Source organism: Rana temporaria, chromosome 9 (assembly GCF_905171775.1).
Source record: "Rana temporaria chromosome 9, aRanTem1.1, whole genome shotgun sequence".
In the NCBI taxonomy this organism is placed as follows: Eukaryota; Metazoa; Chordata; class Amphibia; order Anura; family Ranidae; genus Rana; species Rana temporaria.
Window position 1 is genome coordinate 124994901 of NC_053497.1, and position 20683 is coordinate 125015583.

General features: G+C 35.3%; 1 protein-coding gene across 2 annotated transcripts; it reads left to right on the forward strand.

Moving 5' to 3' along the window:
- The first annotated feature begins 1318 nt into the window (after window positions 1-1318).
- On the forward strand, window positions 1319-19535 carry BARHL1 (BarH like homeobox 1). 2 transcript variants are annotated; one of them, XM_040324420.1, is made up of 3 exons: window positions 1319-2528; window positions 7276-7498; window positions 18429-19535. In XM_040324420.1, the coding sequence occupies exons 1-3, from the start codon at window positions 2060-2062 to the stop codon at window positions 18721-18723; spliced, it is 987 nt and encodes a 328-aa protein (XP_040180354.1). In that variant the 5' UTR covers window positions 1319-2059; the 3' UTR covers window positions 18724-19535. The 2 variants fall into 2 exon arrangements, with proteins under 2 accessions (XP_040180354.1, XP_040180355.1); XM_040324421.1 differs by having other exon boundaries at window positions 1319-2522.
- Window positions 19536-20683: the final 1148 nt, after the last annotated feature.

A 20683-nucleotide genomic window follows, 5' to 3' on the forward strand; every position in this document is an offset into this window, starting at 1 on the left:
ATAGTAGTAGTAGTAATGGTATAGTACACCATGGTATAAATAATATTAGCAGTAACATGTTTTCATAGTAATAATAATAATAATTGTAATAGTATAGTACACTATGGTTGGAATAATATTAGCAGTAACATGTTTCTATAGTAATACTAATACTAATAATAATAATAATAATAATAATAATAATAATAATAGTATAGTAAACCATGGTTGGAATAATATTAGCATTAACATGTTTCCATAGTAATATTAATCATAATAATAATAGTAGTAGTAGTAATGGTATAGTACACAATGGGTGGAATAATATTAGCAGTAACATGTTTCAATAACAATAATAATAATAATAATAGTATAGTGTAGTATACAATTGTTGGAATAGTATTAGCAGTAACATGTTTCAATAATAATAATAATAATAATAATAATAGTAATAGTACACCATGGCTGGAATAATATTAGCAGTAACATGTTTCCATAATAAAAATAATAATAATAACAGAATAGTAAACCATATTTGGAATAATATTAGCAGTAACATGTTTGAATAATAAAAACAATAATAGTATAGTACACCATGGATGGGATACTATTAGTAGTGACATGTCTGAATAATAATAATAATAATAATAATAATAATAATAATAGTATAGTACACAATGGGTGGAATAATATTAGCAGTGACGTGAATAATAATAATAATAATAATAATAATAATAATAATAATAATAATAGTATAGTACACAATGGGTGGGATAATATTAGCAGTGACGTGAATAATAATAATAATAATAATAATAATAATAATAATAATAATAATAATAGTATAGTACACAATGGGTGGGATAATATTAGCAGTGACGTGAATAATAATAATAATAATAATAATAATAATAATAATAATAGTATAGTACACAATGGATGGGATAATATTAGCAGTGACATGTTTGAATAATAATAATAATAATAGTAAAGTAGACCATGGATGGGAGTCCCACGTGCCCATAGTAGCCCATCCATCCAGGCAGGCAGGCAGTGAGGGATGTGTGCTGCAGGCAGGAGAGGGTTAAGCCCATCATTAGAGCCTCATGAATGATGGGATGAGAGCAAACAAGGTGGAAATTGGCTGTAAACACCGGGCCGTGAGCTGCTGTAATTAATTCACTGTCTGTTTTAATCAAACTGAAAGGGGGATCAGGTTCTCTTTTTTCATAGTGTGACGTCATCAGGTGGTGGTGGGGGTCCCCGCAGCCAATGAGAGCGCAGCTCGTGCTGACACGTGCGCTGCTGACACTGTGCGGAGCTGCTGGAAAGTGACAGAAGTTGTACGGAGGAAGAAGAGGTGAAGTGACAGAGGAGTGGAAGGAGATCTGAGAGTGTGGTCACCCCTCCCCTCCCCCCTCCACACTTCAATACAGAGACATGTGACCCCATTGGACGGCCTTTGAAGAGGACACAGCGCACGAGGTCTTGTAGAGAGAAGAAGACCCTGGTTGGGGTGGTTGTCGGTGGTCGGTGACCAGAAGAGGACAGGACAAGACCAGAGCTGGTCACCTACCTCTCTCTTTCTGGATTCTGGTGCATTGGCGCTCTCTTTCTCTCTCCAAGGTGCTGAAAGTCTTCCCTGGTCCTGAGTGGTCCCAGCCTGGTCCTCAGGGAGGATGGGAGTGGGACGTATCAGTTGGTGACCCCCCTGCATTGCCTGTTGTGTTTGATGAGAGATCAGAGCCTTCTACTTTCTGCCATCCTGTATCTCCTCCACAGCTGAAGACTTCTCCCTAGCCCTCTCTCCCCCTCTCTCTCTATCTCCTCTCCCTCCACTCATCGATTTTACCATCATTGCTCCAACCTTCCATTGATTTGTCTTCTGAGGGCTCCTGGCCACCCACCTCACAGGACTGGTCATAAGTGGGACTTGGCTGGAGAAGACCTTGGAGGAGCTATGGATGAGGACCTTCTCTAAGACTGTCCATAAGGACCAATACAACTTGGGGATATAACAGTCACCGATTCTCCTCTGCCGGCTCCTTCAGCCTCAATGACATTTTGAAAGTTGACCGGAATGGAGGGCTCCAACGGGTTTGGAATTGACACCATCTTGTCCCACAGAGCTGGTAGCCCCGGGCTCGCCCAAGGAGACCCACTGATGGGGGAGAGCAGGTCCCCCTTGGAGCTCAGTCCCAGCTCTGAGGTCAGTAGCCTTTGCTCCTCTCCACCTTCCCCATCTAGAGAATGCATGGACTCGGTCAGCTCCAGGCAAGGGGTCGCCTTGGCCATTGAGTCCCACCTGCAGCCAGGGGTCCAGGTCCTCTCAGCTCCATCCCAGTCCAGGACCGTCACCTCTTCATTTTTAATCCGGGACATCCTAGCGGACTGCAAGCCACTGGCCACCTGCGCTCCTTACTCCAGCAATGGGCAACCAGCCCAGGACTTGAGTCACTGCTTGTCCAGCAAAGCTGCAGAGGACTTTAGGGACAAACTGGAGAAAAGCAGCAGCTCCACATCCTCAGAATCCGAATATAAAGGTAAAGGTGAGTCGCTGCGTTTGGGCAGCCTCTATCACATAGGTGGGCAAAAATATTGCAAAAGAAATAAACACAAAACTAAATAAAAAACGGTAACACGTTATAGATATCAAAGAAGGATCAGTGTTAATATTTTTACATTTATAGAATTAAAATATTCATTTAATTGTACTATTATTATTATTATTATTAGTAGTAGTAGTAGTAGTAGTATTAATTAATACATACAAAATAGAAGAAAACATATTCATAATAAAATTAAATAAATAGACGTATGCAGGTTTGTGTCCTACTTTGTACATCTTCCTTTATGCTGTATTCAGTGCTTTTGTATGCTGTAAGCAACTATTTTCAATAAAACGTTATTTGAGAAAAAAAAAAATAAATAAATAAAAAAAAAAACGTAGTTAGTTGGATGATGCGAAAAAAAGAACATAGAAAATAAAATGAAAAAATAGGATAAAACAAATTCATAAAAAAAATACATAAAAACAATTAAACACACAAATACAAAAATACATACAAAAATAGGATAAAACAAATTCATAAAAAAATAATACATAAAAACAATTAAACATACAAATACAAAAATAGGATAAAAAAAATTCATAAAAAAAATACATAAAAAAACAAGTATACATACAAATACAAAAATACATACAACAATAGGATAAAACAAATTCATAAAAAAAATACATAAAAACAATTATACATACAAATACAAAAATACATACAAAAATAGGATAAAACAAATTCATAAAATAAAAAAAAATACATAAAAACAATTGCTATCAAGGAAATGTAGTTAGAGGATGCTAAAAAAAAAAAATGAATTAAAATCCCGACACCATAAGCCTCCCCTTAGAGGCCTCATTATCTGATAGAAATATTAAGAATAAATATGTAACGAATTAACATAAAAGTGGCTCTCCAAATTAGTGCTACAAGCCTGGTCTATCTATTACCATGCAATTAGGGGAAAACTAAAAAGGCTCCGCTCGGGCGTCATTCAAAAGACATTCCATTTAAAAAGTATGCTGAAAAAAAAAATCTATATTCTTTTTAAATTATGCATTAACTTTTACAGAGCCAGATTTGTTCTATCTTTTGACTAATTCGTTAATCAGATTCCATTTTTATGTTGTATTAAAAAAAAAAAAAAAATTACACACACACACACATATATATATATATATACACACATATATAAGTTCATAGGGTAGTGTTACTTTTTATTGCCCTTTCTACCTGCTGAGGGTACTATGCAAAAAATACATCCTAAAATTCACAGCAAAAGCCGCCTATTTATTCACCTTTGGGTCAAATTTAAAATAGGCTTACATTTTGAGGAGTTTTACTTGTTTTAGACATGTGACTGCGATCTTCAGATCTCATTGGACTCAACTAAAAATAACTGCTTATTTTTGTGTTAAATAAGTAACAAAATTAAAAAATATATATATAAATCTTCTCTCCTACCATACTTATCCTGGTGAAGACTTTTTTTTATTCTTTTATTTTCTTTCTTTCGCTTTTTCTTTCTTTTTCTTTCTTTCTTTCTTTCTTTCTTTCTTTCTTTCTTTCTTTCTTTCTTTCTTTCTTTCTTTCTTTCTTTCTTTCTTTCTTTCTTTCTTTCTTTCTGTTTTTACTTTTTCTATCTCTTTTTCTTTCTTTCTTTCTTTCTTTCTTTCTTTCTTTCTTTCTTTCTTTCTTTCTTTCTTTCTTTGTGAATTTATTTAATTCATTATTTTATTGTTTAAAGAAGTGTTTTTTTGTGAATTTGGTGAAAACATAAGTTCAAACTGGAAACATAAATGTGTTTAAATGAACAGTTTTGGTAAAATATTGATGTCTTTGTATATTCAGGTGTATGTTTGTATATGTATGTGCCAAGGCAGTCATGCAAAGACATATACATAGGAAGATTAAGTTTATTTTACTTAATATTATTATGATTTATTTTCTAATCTGCCGTAGCCGGGGTCGGATAATGACTCCACCGGGCTGGTGTCGGTAGGCTCCCCCGCTAGGTGCAGGCGGAGAGGGGCAGCGCAGGGAAGCCGGGTTCGGTGGGGAGTTTCTGGTTGAAGGATAGCGGCTCCCTGGTGGCTCAATTAAGCGGATTATTGTCTTTATGGAGAGGAGAATCAACTTCACACTTGTCAATAGAGGAAACTCGTACAATAAAATGCCCCATAAACCCTTGTACAAGTCTGATACAGGCTATTTTAATGAAACGAGGATGTCACTCTGATATCCTATCTGTAATCTTAGGTACATACGGTAGATATGAAGATAGATAGATGGATAGATAGATAGACAGACAGACAGACAGACAGACAGATAGATAGATAGATCGGAAGAAGCAAGGACCATGAAAATAAGAAAATAAATTAGAGATAGAGGGAAGGATAGATTAATAAAAAGAAAGAAAGAAAGAAAGAAAAAGAGAAAGAAAGAAACCAATATACACTCAACCCTATAGTGGATGAGCTGTAATATATCTGATGAGCCCTGGTAAGGGGAATGAGGGGGTCTTCATGTCATCACCCTACATAGGTAGGTTATAGTATAGAAATCTGGAGCTGAGAAAGAAAGAAAGAAAGAAAGAAAGAAAGAAAGAAAAGAACTGCAGTACATATGATAAGCCCTGGTAAGGGGAATGAGGGGGTCTTCATGTCATCACCCTACATAGGTAGGTTATAGTATAGAAATCTGGAGCCGAAAAAGAAATAAATAAAGAAAGAGAAAGAGAAAGAAAGAAAGAAAGAAAGAAAGAAAGAAAGAAAGAAAGAGAAAGAAAGAAAAGAACTGCAGTTCATATGATAAGCCCTGGTAAGGGGAATGAGTGGGTCTTCATGTCATCACCCTACATAGGTAGGTTATAGTATAGAAATCTGGAGCCGAAAAAGAAATAAAGAAAGCGAAAGAAAGAAATAAAGAAAGCGAAAGAAAGAAAGAAAGAAAGAGAAAGAAAGAAAGAGAAAGAGAAAGAAAGAAAAGAACTGCAGTACATATGATAAGCCCTGGTAAGGGGAATGAGGGGGTCTTCATGTCATCACCCTACATAGGTAGGTTATAGTATAGAAATCTGGAGCCGAAAAAGAAATAAGGAAAGCGAAAGAAAGAGAAAGAAAGAAAGAAAGAAAGAGAAAGAAAGAAAAGAACTGCAGTACATATGATAAGCCATGGTAAGGGGAATGAGGGGGTCTTCATGTCATCATCCTACATAGACCATAGTAGAACAATTCGGAGCTGAGAGGAGAAAGAGAAAAAAGAAAGAAAAGAAAAGAACGAATATACACTCAACACATAGTGGTTAAACTGCAATATACATGATAAGCCATGGTAAGGGGAAGGAGGAGGTTTTCGTGTCATCATACTACTATAGGTTATAGTTGAGAAATCTGGAGCTGAGAGGAGAAAGAAAGACAGAGAAAAGAACTGCAGTACATCTGATGGACCCTGGTAAGGGGAATGAGGGGGTCTTCATGTCATCATTCTACTTAGGTCATAGTAGAGAAATTATTTAGAGCTGAGAGGAGAAAGAGAAAAAGAGAGAGAGGGAGAAAGAAAGAAAGAAAGAAAGAAAGTAAGTAAAAAAGAAAGAAAGAAAGAAAGAAAAGACAAAAGAACTGCAGTACATCCGATGCGCCCTGGTAATGGGAATTAGGGGGTCTTCATTTCATCATCCTACATAGGTCATAGTAGTGAAATTTGGAGCTAAGAGAAGAAAGAGAAAAAAAGAGAAAAGGAAAGAAAGAAAGAAAGAAAGAAAGAAAGAAAGATAAAGAACAGATAGATAAGCTGTTGTCTCAGCTGTTGTTTCTATTATTCTAAATGATTTCATAGTTACTAATGACCTTGTATAAATACAGAGCCCCCCAGTTGTACATATAGCTGCCCTTCCTCTCTGTGTATGTATGCTCCATCCTGAGCTCTGTCGGTGTCATAGAATCGTTCCATGTCCTTCTCCACCACCACTGTGTGCGCTATAGGAAAGGTGTAGTGTTGCACCACAATCGGATTTGTGAGAAAAAAAAAACAAAATAAAAAAAACTGTCATAGAGCAAGAATATTCGAATATCCAGCGGCTAGGCTTTCTGCTACTAGTAGTTCTACAAGAGTCGAGTTGAACTGTTGGGTGTGACCATTTATTGACTGTTTATCGTTTATTGATCTACTACACGTTTTATCATGAGACATACATAGCAACCTGACTGGTTTTTTTTTTTTCGGTTTATCAATTATTGGTCTAGCCACATTTCCTATAGCACTTTCTTTCTTTTTTTCTTTCTTTTCTTTTTTCATTTTTTCTCATAAATATTTCATATCAGTTATCTTTCTTTCTTTTATTTTTCTACTTTCTTTCTTTCTTTTATTTTTCTTCTTTCTTTCTTTCTTTCTTTCTTTCTTTCTTTCTTTCTTTCTTTCTTTCTTTCTCTCCTTCCTTCCTTCCTTCCTTCCTTCCTTCCTTCCTTCCTTCCTTCCTTCCTTCCTTCCTTCCTTCCTTCCTTCCTTTCTTCCTTCCTTCCTTCCTTCCTTCCTTCCTTCCTTCCTTCCTTCCCTCCTTCCTTCCTTTTTTGTCCACATTAGAAAGGTGTAGATGTCTGTGGAGTTTCCTGGAGGAGATGAGAACTTGCTGAGTGTGAAATATAAATGAATGAAATGAATGAATGAAGGACTCCTCAATTGAAGGGGGTCTGATGGTCAGGGTCGGATGATGGTCTCTTACCAGTGATATATTTTACAGTGAAAGAAGAGGGAGATCGGGAGATTTCCAGTTCCAGGGACAGTCCCCCAGTGAGGTTGAAGAAGCCCCGGAAAGCCCGCACCGCCTTCACCGACCATCAACTGGCGCAGCTGGAGAGAAGTTTTGAGCGACAGAAGTACCTGAGTGTTCAGGACAGGATGGAGCTGGCAGCCTCACTCAACCTCACAGACACACAGGTCAAGACTTGGTACCAGAACAGGAGGTGAGAGCTTAGGCATTATTAATTGGCATCAATGCCATCCTTCTCTGTGACACTTTTCCTGGTGACATGCTAGAACTTGCATTGTGGCCACAGGCTAAACAGGCAGACGCACCCCGAGCTGTGGAAGCCCTGGGAGCAGTAGAACATTTTTTAGGTTGCTCAGATACAACTGTATAGGATTGGAAAAGCCAAGGAGAAGAAAAAGTCTTATTTTGCCGCAATTGCAGAGTCGCCGGGCGTCAAATGCGCATGAGTATAAATACAGTGGATTTTTTTTAATGAAAAAAAAAAATCCAAAATTTGTAACTCATCAATATAATGATAGCAAGCAAAAGTGATTAAATGGAGGCGTTTTTTTTCTGTAGTTGCAAGCTGTCAAATGTAGTAGAGTAGATGTCAAAGGTAAATTAAAACTCAACCAACTACCAACTCAACAGTCCCATCCAGTAAAGAAAACTGACTATACATACTGAATATATATATATATATATATATATATATATATATATATATATATATATATATATATATATATATATATATATATATATATATATATATATTTATATTTATTTATATCTATCTATCTATCTATCTATCTATCTATCTATCTATCTATAGATACATAGATATTTATTTATATATATATATATATATATATATATATATATATATATATATATATATATATATATATACATATATATATATATATATATATATATATATATATATATATATATATATATATATATACATACATACACAGAGCTAAAAGGGAGATAGCAAGAGACACAATGCCATGTGATCATTTTAAAATTAACTCATCACGTGGATGCTATAGTTATAAATATTACAAACACCTTTTTTTTTCAAGTTTATTATTTTGTGGGGGGGAAAAAGGACCAAAACAATCTTATAAGTGTCTAAATAGGTTTTCTATACTATACAGCACCCCACCCCCCTAATCTGGTAATGTATATTTTTTTCTAATTTTTTATTTTATTGTGGTCAGAGAAAATATAGGAAACATTTTATGGTCTTTTATTACTGTTACCACTGTAATTTATTTGGACCTAAATTTAGTATAAAATACAGAAGCATAAATACATTTTCTAATATTCTATTACTGTTACTACTGTTTTTTTTAATCTAATTTTAATATAAATAATTTGATAAGAAACATGATATTTTATTACTGTTACCACTTTAATTTATTTAGTTTCTACATGTAATATTAAATAATTTGATAAGAAACATAAATACAGTTTCTGATATTGTATTACTGTTACTGCAATTTTTAGCTCTAAATGTAATATAAAATAATTCACTGAATTCCTTTTTTTAATTTATTAATTGGTAAGAATATTACAATGTGTTTTTCTTCCCTGTAAAGGATAATGTCACTTTAGAGATGATCCAAAGATTCCTCTAATTATAACACCTATTCTGTGAATAGGATTACCAGGTGGAGGTGTATTAAGTTACTTTTTATCCACGTGCTTAGACAAGATGAATGACTGGAATTATTAACACAGTTGGCATATAAGTCTCTTATTATAAAGCACTAAGCTATAATGTAACCAGTGTAATTATATATGTGTTAATAACTCTCTTTGTCTGGGAAGGAACATTAGAGGCTCACCTCTAATGATCATATTGCTATATTTATTTTTCCTTAATGTATGATTTTTTTAAACCCAATACAAAAATATCACATTATTATTTACAGCAATATATATATTTTTATTTATTACTTGTATTTGTTTATTTATTTATTTATTTATTTACAGCATATCTGGCTACTTATAATTATCAAAAATATTGCCATACTGTTTTTTTTTTTTTTTTTTTTTTTGCATTTTTTCCTGAAAAGCAAATTTTAAATTTAATGTAACATGTCCATAGTTAAGGACAGGTTCTATTTTTTTTGTGATATACTATATTTTTTATAGAATTGCTTTGTACATGAAAAAAACATGGAAAGCACATTTTCTGGGATAATCTGGGGAAAAAGGTTACAAACAGTCTAATTTAAATTTTTTGTATATTTTTGTGAGGAAATATATATATATATATATATATATATATATATATATATATATATGTATATATATATGTGTGTGTGTGTGTGTGTGATTAAAGATAGTTACGGGACACTACAATAATATTCATATACATATACATTTTTTGTGGTATCCAGTAGCCTGTTAGTAAAATAACAAAGTTGTACTTTAAATAAACACGGCTATATAACACATTGACACATAAATAATAAATTACCAATTGCTGCTTTGAGCATCAATAATTAACAGCCTGTTTCCAGTAATTACACAGTTATTATAATTATGAATTATGAATAATTTAGTCCTGAAAATAGGACTATTTTTTTTAGTAGAAGAGAACGAGAGTCTCAAAATATATGAGGTTAGCTCTGCAGCGAATGAAATTGATTTATTATAGAATATGTACAATAGATTTTGACAATCCCAGCAAGGTGTCCTAAGGGGATCACATTGACTTAGAAAGGAGAATATTTATACATGTCCCTTGGTCTTTCCTGGCTTACAACTTTCACTTCAGTTTTTTTTTTTAATACTTTTAGATTTGTCTTTCACATTTATTTTGCTGCATTTTTGGGCTTCTTCATGAAAATCCACAATATGTTTGTTATTTTACCATAAACTTTAAAATGTAAAAATTACATACATGTTTAGAAGAGGTCTACTTATTTTTAATATTAAAATAAAAGCATATATATATGTATATATATATATATATATATATATATATATATATATATATATATATATATATATATATATATATATATACACTTTTTTTTCATTATAGAATATAACATATTTTTAAAGAATTTGGCCATGTTGCTTCATAATGATATAATTATTCCCTAATCTTTTTTTTTTTAACAAGAAAATTCTTTAAGCTTTAATCAAGTATTTTTATTTTTAAATAACAGCAAAATAACACAAACAAATCATTAAAAAATAAACAAAAAAAAAAAGAAAAAACACACACACATCTTTTTGATTTGTAGGTCTGCCAGTATCAGCTTAAATTTGAAGGCTTGCTGGAAATTTTAGTCCCCCATCAAGATTCTTCTCCCTACTCTTCCAAGGGACTATGGGCCAGATTCACATAGAATTGCGGCCGTGTAACGTAACCCGTTTACGTTACTTGGCCGCAAGTTTTCAGTGTAAGTGCCCGATCCACAAAGCACTTACCTGTAAACTTGCGCCGGTGTATCGTAAACACGTCCGGCGCAAGCCCGCCCAATTCAAATGGGGCGGGTACCATTTAAATTAGGCGCGCTCCCGCGCCGGACGTACTGCGCATGCTCCGTTCGCAATTTTCCCAACGTGCTTTGCGCGAAATTACGGCGGCGCGATGTGTTTGTGAATCGCGTCGTGCGTAACGTACTTAGGGCGGGAAAAAAAAACAATTCAAAAGCGACGCGGGAACGACGGGCATACTTTAACATAGTGGAGTCATTTTACACCATGTTAAAGTACCCCTAATTTTGCGACGGGAAACTAAGACTTGCGCCGACGTAACGACGGGAAAAACCTTTGTGGATCGCCGTAACTGCTAATTTGCATACCCGACACTGGATTACGACGCAAACTCCACCCAGCGGCGGCCGAGGTACTGCATCCTAAGATCCGACGGTGTAAGTCAATTACACCTGTCGGATCTTAGGGCTATCTATGCGGAACTGATTCTATGAATCAGCCGCATAGATAGAACAACAGATACGACAGTGTATCAGGAGATACGCCGTCGTATCTGTTCTGTGAATCTGGCCCTCAGTTCCAAAATTTCAGGGCCCTTTGTTTCTTCTTTCCCAAGTTTTTAAAATTCAAGTTCCAGACTCCTGTGCATTTTTAGCGCAGTACACCAAAATAATATTTGTCATACTGTAACTTTGTATTCTGTATTTGAAAAATACAAATCTATTGAAAGTAAAATAATATTTTTCTTGGTAACAACTTACCTATAAAGCTATGTATGTAGTAATTTCTAAATCTACATTAATGACCTATTTTTATCATAATTATTTCACAGTTGCAGCTTAGCAGCCCCATAGCTATGATTTTATTTCTCTGTGTGCGGGCAAGTTCAGAGCTACTGGGTCCCACAGCAGTGGTATGCACTGCTAGAGAAATAGTTACACCTACGCTGCTCCATGTAGTAAATGATACCTCTACAATGGTCTATTAAATATGCACATCTGTTTGTCAGGACAAGATTGCTGCAGTGCCTTTACATCATACAGATGACACTCCAGCTTGTACGTAATTAATTAGGTAGTTAATACATTTGTACATGGAAAATTTGTTTTGAGCTACAAGTAGATGCTTGCGGATCTACTGCTATTGTAAGAGGTATAAACAAGAATGGGGACAGCCCTCATGTCTCATGCTTTAACATTCTTCCCCCCGTTTGCTGCAGTTTATTTTTAATAAAACAGGGTTGAAGTTTCTTTTTACTAAAATGCTTGCATCACTGGGGCCCCCCTGGGCTTGTTTCCCACCAAAGACACTGTTTATATGGCATTTGTATATTGTCCTCATATTTGAAAAAGGTTCCCTCTGGTGCTCTCTCCTACAATCAAAAACCATACTATGTGTATGACTGCGCTAGAGTCATTAGACTATAAGCTCCTCTGGGGCTGATGCTGGGGGGGAGCCATTGTTCCATGAATGACCAGAGAAGAGGAAGGCACTGCACTACTATATACAGAATGTGTTGTAAGAACACATTTAGTAAATAAAGTGGCGCAGAAGTCATTCTTGGGCCCTGTGTGCTAACGTACCCTGGAGCAACTGCACCCCCTGAACTTATGCCCTAAGATGTTCTATCGCCAGGGCAATTACTATTTAACGTGAACATTCACTAAGTTTAGTTATTAAGTGTGTTCCCTTCAATGCTCCAATCGTGTCGAAGAGAAATTTTAAAAAATGGTTAATTGCACTTGATTGGGTATTCCAATTAAACCCAGCTTGACCTTATTATTCACTAATCTCAGTGCATGTTCACTGGGCTAAGGTGTACGTTTATCAAACAGAGAAGAGCCGAGATCCTGATGATCATGGCTGATCTCTCAGGTGTGCCAGTTTATAAAGCTGAGATGAGGAGTGGAGAACATGTTTTTCACTTCTCATCACAGGACACACCCTTCTGTCATTTCCTTTAACACAGATGACCAGTTTATGAAGGTGAGATCTGAAGATCTCACTGGCCATCTCTGTAAAATATCTCCTCCCAGATTCTCCAGCTCAGAGGTAAGTCAACAGCCCCTACTCTTTCATTCAATTTGCTCGTATAAAACCTCATAAGCCTACGTTCCCTCTAAAGTTTAAATTGGGAACCTGGTTGGTGGTTCTGACCTTTGCCAAGTGCGCCCTATTCAATGGGGTTAATTTACTAAACAAGTACCATGTGGTCGCTTAGCCTATGTTCATTGTAATGTGAATATCAGTAAATAAGGTACATCTGTGTTCACTTTGAATTACCCAATCCTATGTGAGGGGAATTTAAAAAAAAAACTATATTTTTACTAGCCATGATTGTCTGATGGAAGTAAGCAGAGCTTCAGAAGTGCCTACATTAAATTGAGGACTTTCTATGTGCCCACTGGAAACTGAAGAACCAACATATTTATCAAAAAGACGTACAGATAAAAAAACTAAATTTTATTTTACTCATGAATCCTAAAATCACATAGTCTGGCCAATTATTATCAAAACATTTTATGATAATTGATGGTCAGAGTACGTGATTGTAGGATTTTCTGAGTCTTTTTGGTACATGTGGGGGTTCTTCAATTTCCAGTGGGCACATAGAAAGTAATAATTTTTTGTAGATACCTATCATGTGTTTAATGATAGAGGATGGTGCCCTAGGAAACAATCTACACATAATCACTGTTTAGATATATTTTCTTTATTGTAGATTTCACTGTATAATTATTTGCTCTTAAACAGAGCTTCACCGTATTTACCAAAGTCAGTGAACATTCACTTTGCTCAATGGACAGTTTGTACTCCTATAGTAAATCAATCACAATGGGTCTAAAAGAACTCTTTGATGGCTCAGTAAACCTTGGTGGATGGGGTGCTGTGGGGCAAATGTTGGATTAGTCATATTGCCCCGACCAAAAAAGATATTGGAATCTCCTCTGCCGCCAACACCAGCATGACCATCACCTAATTGACAGTGTTTTAGGTCAAATATTGTCATTTTGCAGGGGTCACTGTGTTCCAATATTACCCAATATCCATATGCAGAAACAGCGTGCTGGGATATGTATTTCCACAAAAAAGTTGTTTCACAGAACTCTAAGTTCTGGCAGCACAGTGGCTAAGTGATTAGCACTTCTGCCTGGCAGCGCTAGAGTTGTTGGTTCGAATCCCAACCATGGCTCTACCTGCCTGAAGTCTGTCTGTGTTGGATTCCTCTGGGTACTCCAGTTTCCTCCCACACTCCAAAGACATGATGGTTGGTTAATTGACTCCTGTCTAAATTGGCCCTAATATGTGTATGTATGAATGGAAATTAGGGACCTTAGGTTGTAAGCTCCTTAAGGACAGGGACTGACCGTACTGAATGTACGATATATATGTAAAGTGCTGTGTAAATTGTCAGCACTATATAAGTACCGGTAATAAATAAGTTATAGATATAGATACTAGATGGTAGGCGAATGTGCCAACTGCCCAATCATTTTCTGTACCACTTAAATACATTTTTCTATGGCCTGGTCATCTTTATATTTGGGTTTTAATCTGGACGTATCAGCAGTTTAAACCAAAACCACTCTTTAGCCAAAACTAAAATTTCACTACAGGAGCATTTCATTTTCTGCTTAACATGTTTTCCTGTTTTGACAAATACCATTTCCTTTGTTTTGAACACTTTATTATACCAAACTACTGATGCATATTTTAATTTACATTGCAGCTCTGGGTTTTTAGAAAGAAAAATATCCCCAAAATTATAATTTCAGTTTGTGTAATGACCCTTTTAACTATTGTGCACTTTAAAATGATGACTATATGGGAATCTTCCGTAAAATATTGCACTACGTGTGGGATGCATTCAGCTATATCTAATGAATGGCACACGGAGGAAGGCGCTAATCAGATTAATTTTATTACACAATTTTTTAGCCTTTTTGTATCCAAGCTTGCCCTGTTGCTTCCTATTGACCCATCAAAATAATAGGTGGCCTTACTGGTCAATAGAAACAGGTAGGAGATAGTAAAGGGTGGAACATATTTCAACATCATAAGAAAGTGACAAATAAACTGGAGTGGTAACTTGAAGATATATGTAGGTACTAAGCTATCTAAACTGTATGGCTAAGGTCTGTTTGGTACCCATAGTGTCATGTCTACTTTAGGAAGTTCCATTTGCTAGCTTCCTTTTGGTTTGCTTACTATTGACACTTTGGGGTTGATTTACTAAAACTTGAGAGTGAAAAATCTGGTGCAGCTGTGTATGGCAGCCAATCAGCTTCTAACTCCAGCTTGTTCAATTAAGCTTGAACAATAAAACCTGGAAGCTGATTGGTTTCTATCCAGAGCTGCACCTCATTTTGTACTCTTCAGTTTTAGTAAACCAACCTTGTTATGTTCTCTATTCCTGACCTAAAAGATGCGATAATGTGATCCATTTGATTGTTAAAATTATATTAACACACAGTATTAGTGCTATAAGCTGCAATTGTAATTTTTTGTGGTTTCCATATAGAAATAAATTTTTAAAAACTCCAAAAGTTATCTTCCCAGACCAACTCCAACTAGTTTTGATGTCAAACACCCAAATTAAATTAAATTGATAATAATAAAAAAAATGGATTAGCTAAATGAAACAAACCTTTAGCAATTTTAAAATATAAATTAGAAATTAGAGCTTAGACAATCCTACTTTATAATTTAGTATGGCATGACACCTACTGCGACCATAGATATTTCTATTATAAGAAAGACTATGCTCTTTCCCAGCATAGTGTAGTCATCATAAAAAGTATACAATAAGAATTTAACTGTTTTCTTTCATCTGCTTTTTTATTTTTTTTTATTTTTTGCCACACTGTCTTTAAGCTATTACTGTACTTTAAAAACATATTAGTTTTATTAGCCTATCCAGAGTTAGCCAATTTTCAGATATATTCTAAGACCTCGTATTTTTTTGCAAGAATCCATTACAGGCATACCCCACTTTTAAGTAAACAATGTGGTTTGTTTACTAAAGCTGGATAATGCAAAATCAGGCTCACTACTGCATAGAAACCAATGAGCTTCTAACCCCAACTTGTTCAATTAGGCTTTGGTAATAAAACCTGGAAGCTCATTGGTTTCTATGCAGAAGTGAGCCTGATTTTGCACTCTCCAGCTTTAGTAAATACACACTATTGTGTACTTAAAAGTGGGATATGCATTTATTAATTATATCTGTGATGCAATGCATTTATGAAACCACTTAGATCACAAACTGCCCAATCCAGGTAGCCCCTGCATGAGTTTAGCTAAGCCCTCCCCATTTCCTGTGACTTCAGATGTGGATTTCAGGAGAGCAGAATGCATGTCTAGAGGGATTCCTGATGCATTCCTTGTTCTCATTCCTACTCTGGGCCCTGGAAACCATAGTTCAACATACACAGGGACTGCCTTCTTCAAGCAGATTGTAATCTCCAGTGGTCACATGAATGCAGTGCAGAAAATAATTCATCCTTAATGACTGAATACATTGGATTGGTTTTCTAAAGGAGTGCATTGTTAACTTAGTCCAATGAAGATGCAGTGTTCAGCAGTGATCATCCAATCATATGTAGGTAGAGGAGTATTTTCTTTTTTAATTAATCTGCACACTACTAGATATTCTAAGAGAACATTGATTCACTTAGTTATTGGAAAATGTGCTCTATTAGTAAATCACGCCCATTTTTTTTTTATAAAGTTACATAGGTAGTTGAGATTGAAAAATGACAAAAGTCCATCAAGTCCAACTTATGTGTGTGATTATATAATCAACAAAATATAAAAATCTAAAAAAAATAATAATAAGATGTCTTCATGTTCTCAGTCCTTGTCTGCAGTTACACAGACATGGTAGACACGATGCAAAGTACGGAGGGGGGGGGGGCATAGGTAGAAGAATTAAAATCTGCCTGGCATTTTCTTCATTTGAATTCAAAGCACTAATGTATTTTAAAAGTACTCCTATTTTTAATAAAACTCAACTAAAATCAAATAGAATAGGATTGTTGGGTAGTATGCTATGAGCTCCGCTACTAAATCAGAGTGCACTTGTTTAAAGTGCATAAGCAGCAACAAGTTGGAAACAGCAAAAATTTCAGCCACTTTTAACCAATCCTGAGAAGAATGCTAAAACTGGATATGTACCCCCAAAATAATGCTGTAACATATAGCAATAAATTATAACACAAAAAATGCTACTTCTAAAAGTAACAAGGGGTCAGACTTTTAAGGCATGGAAACAATGGAGAGGTATATATCAAAAATAAGTATTTATTAGAAAAAGATCATAATTGATAACAGTATTCAAGAATTAAAAATCATATATAATTATATAGTTTGTACACTGAGCCCTTGTGTGTAACAAAGGCTCAGTGTACAAACTATATCATTATATCTGATTTTTAATTCTTGAATACTGTTATGTATTATGTACTTTTTCTAATAAATACTTATTTGTGATATATACTTCTCCATTGTTTCCATGCCTTAAAAATCCGACCCCTGGTTACTTTTAGAAGTAGCCTTTTTTAGTGTGTTCTTGCTTTAACTTATGGATGTGGCATTGTGAGTGATTCCTTCTTCATTTTTTCCAATAAATTATAACGTAAAATACAATATATCAGCAGTAAGATAGATTTGTTCTATTAGGTAATTCTAAATTCTGTGTGCCGGTTACCATTTTTAATATGCAAAAGATATCAAAATCACGCATTTGATTTATCTTTATTTAGAAGGATCATTTTAAAATGTATATCAAATTTTTGATAAGAATAACATTTTTATTGTATTTAAAAACATATGTGGCTTGATGGCCTGAACTTCCTTATTTAAAAATTCCCTTTATCAATTTATAACATTATGTTATTTATACACCAAAATTCATGTTTAAAATGCATTTTTATTCTTTTACTTAAAGGGTCAGTCCACCTACAATTTATAATACAGCTTTTAGTAGAGGGGTTATACCACCAGACAGTTTTGATATCTCTTGAGGACCCCATTGTTGAGTTTTTCGTGGTGGATCTGCACAAATTCTATGTCCATTATAACGCACTCTACTTCTTAGATTGTTTTTAAAGGGGTTATAAAGGTTCGTTTTTTATTTTCTAAATAGGTTCCTTTAAGCTAGTGCATTGTTGGTTCACTTACTTTTTCCTTCAATTTCCCTTCTAAATGTTTTTTTTTCTTTGTCTGAATTTCTCACTTCCTGTTTCTACTCAGTAAGCTTGCCCCATCATCCTAGCCGTTCTGGCTGGGGGTTAGTCAGTGTGCTCGCCCCCTCCCTTGGGACTGAAAGCTTACTGAGGAGGAACAGGAAGTGAGAAATTCAGACAAAGAAAAAAAAAATTTAGAAGGGAAATCGAAGAAAAAGGTAAGTGAACCAACAATTCACTAGCTTAAAGGAACCTATTTAGAAAAAAAAAACAAAAAACCTTTACAACCCCTTTAACTCCTATTCTAGAGGAAGTTTTAGGAGGAGCTGAAACACACAAAGATGGATGGGAAAACCCCAAATTCCCAGGTGACCAGGAACAGAGTCAGGAATTGTGGCAGGGTGAATGCATATTGAAGTCTAACACAAGGGTTGACAGCAAAATTGAATTATAACATAGTAATTTCTTTTTTTTTTTTATTGCCAACAGGACAAAGTGGAAGAGGCAGACTGCAGTTGGACTGGAGCTGTTGGCAGAGGCGGGTAATTACTCTGCCCTTCAGAGGATGTTTCCTTCACCATACTTTTACCCACAAAGCCTTGTTTCCAACCTGGATCCCAGTGCAGCCCTCTATTTGTACAGGGGACCTACAGCACCTCCACCAGCTTTGCAGAGACCTCTGGTGCCGAGAATCCTTATTCATGGACTTCAGGGTGGTGCTGAGCCCCCACCTGCCCTTCCCCCTTTGACAGGAGTCATTCCAAGGGCGGCACAGCCCCGATGAAGACGCCTACCTATCACCTACCGGGTGCCAATGCCAGAGGTTGCAGATTAGCACCACAGAACAACAGATGAGCAAGAGAGTTTCTTGTAGGAACGGAACAGCCCTACAATATCTTTGCTTAAAAGTGACCTTCTATGCCTAAGAGGACAATTCGGAAACCTTCAAGATTGAAGGAAAGCTACTCAATGCGAGCCCCTTATTTCTCAGAAATCGAACAAATGACATAAGCTATATGGAGTATGTCTTATATCTACTATACCTAAAGGGACCTTGTAATAATACATATTAATAACAAATCCATAAGCTTTTCCAAAAAGAAAAAAGGTTTGAACTGTATTTAGCAAACAAAGGGGGTGATATTAAAAATGTAAAGAAGTTGCTAAGCACTATATTTCTATGGTCTCATAAAATAACCCTATTATGATTCTAAAGAATCAGTCTATAACTTTGTCTTTTAAAGAAATGTTTCCCCATTCCTTTGTCTGTTAAATGTAAATTTTTCCTAGTTTGTGACCACTCCAACTCCTCAGCATGTCACAGCTAGAAAAGTCTGAAAGAAAACAGCTCCTGTGATGCAATGTAAGCTGCCATTGCTTTGATATATAAAAGCTCTGCCATCAGTAGTGAAGGGGCCGTTACAGGCACAGTGCTTTCAAGGGTTTCGTGTCATCTCAAGGAGTCAAAAGTTTTCATCGGTTGTATTTAATGTATTGGAAAAAACCTTCATATTGATACATTGCCCTGCTTTAAAATTAGACCATTTTTTTTTAAATAAATAATTACAATCAGCTCCTAGGCTAGATTCACATGTATGTTGTAGGAGGAGGAGACTGGTTGTTAAACACAAAACCTTACCAAAAACACACCGAAAAATGCATATACATGCATTTTCGATGCAACCCTTTGAAGTTTATGGATCCAAAAAACACACTGTGTTGCATGTCCCCTCATCTTTTGCAAAAACGCACTGCAGGAAATTTTTATAGATGTAAACAGGACCCAAAGAAAATAACGTAAATGGATTGGATTTCTGCAGATCTGCAAAGCACTAAAACACACACAGACGTAAACCTAGCCTTACTGGCAATTTTTTTAAATATGTTAAACACATTTAATATGTTTTTAAATGTTATCTTTAAAAAATGCACTTAAAGCGCATCTAAACCCAAGGACGAAAATATAATGCATTGCATTTTACTAGTACTATAATGTGGCGACTACATATATTTTATTTTTAATGCTTTTTTCCCTCTTTATTTTCACCCAGTGATCCTAATAGTAACACACTTGCTGTCCTAGGCTGACAACATTTATGCTGACCATACATTATACAATTTTCTTCTTCAATTTCCTTTAGATTTACCTTCAAGTATGAAGTGCAAGGGCCTGCTTGATTGCACACAAATTGAAAGTGTTTAGGTTTGACCTTATATTATATGGTTTTGGTAAATCTAAAGGAAAATTGTACAAGAAATTTGTATAACGTATAGTTAGCCTTACTCACCGTACCTGTGTGTTAGGATTTCAAAACTCCCGCTCTACTCATCTCTATAACATAGTGTGGGGGTTGGGGGTTCTGTAGTGCACATAGGTGAATAGGGCAGCACTGATAACACTGATGACTGCCCAAGACACAGGAAACCTCCGGATTATTGACTGGTTCAAAGGTATTTTTTAGCACTTATTAAACAGACAGAAAAAAAACACTTTTATTGGTTTATTACCACCTTCATGCCATCCAAAGTTTAATTGGGCTGTGACACCTGGAGCTGGTAGGCGGGAATCCCGATCTTGCCATACTGTCACGGGACAATGCTTATGAAAAGTGAACCCAAATCTGCCAGTGGCCAAGAAATTCTTTACGATGCAATATTCGTGTATCTAGAATACAAAAAGCCAAAAATTTATAAATACTAATTTATTAAGGTATGACAATGAGGCTGAAAGTACTGACCTGTAA

Excerpts from the sequence above, each read along its gene's own strand:
- BARHL1 (XM_040324420.1), top strand. The coding sequence starts at position 2,060 with ATGGAGGGCTCCAACGGGTTTGGAATTGACACCATCTTGTCCCACAGA. Across the intron at positions 2,529-7,275 it reads ATCCGAATATAAAGGTAAAG|TGAAAGAAGAGGGAGATCGG; the intron begins GTGAGTCGCTGC and ends TATATTTTACAG. Across the intron at positions 7,499-18,428 it reads ACTTGGTACCAGAACAGGAG|GACAAAGTGGAAGAGGCAGA; the intron begins GTGAGAGCTTAG and ends TATTGCCAACAG.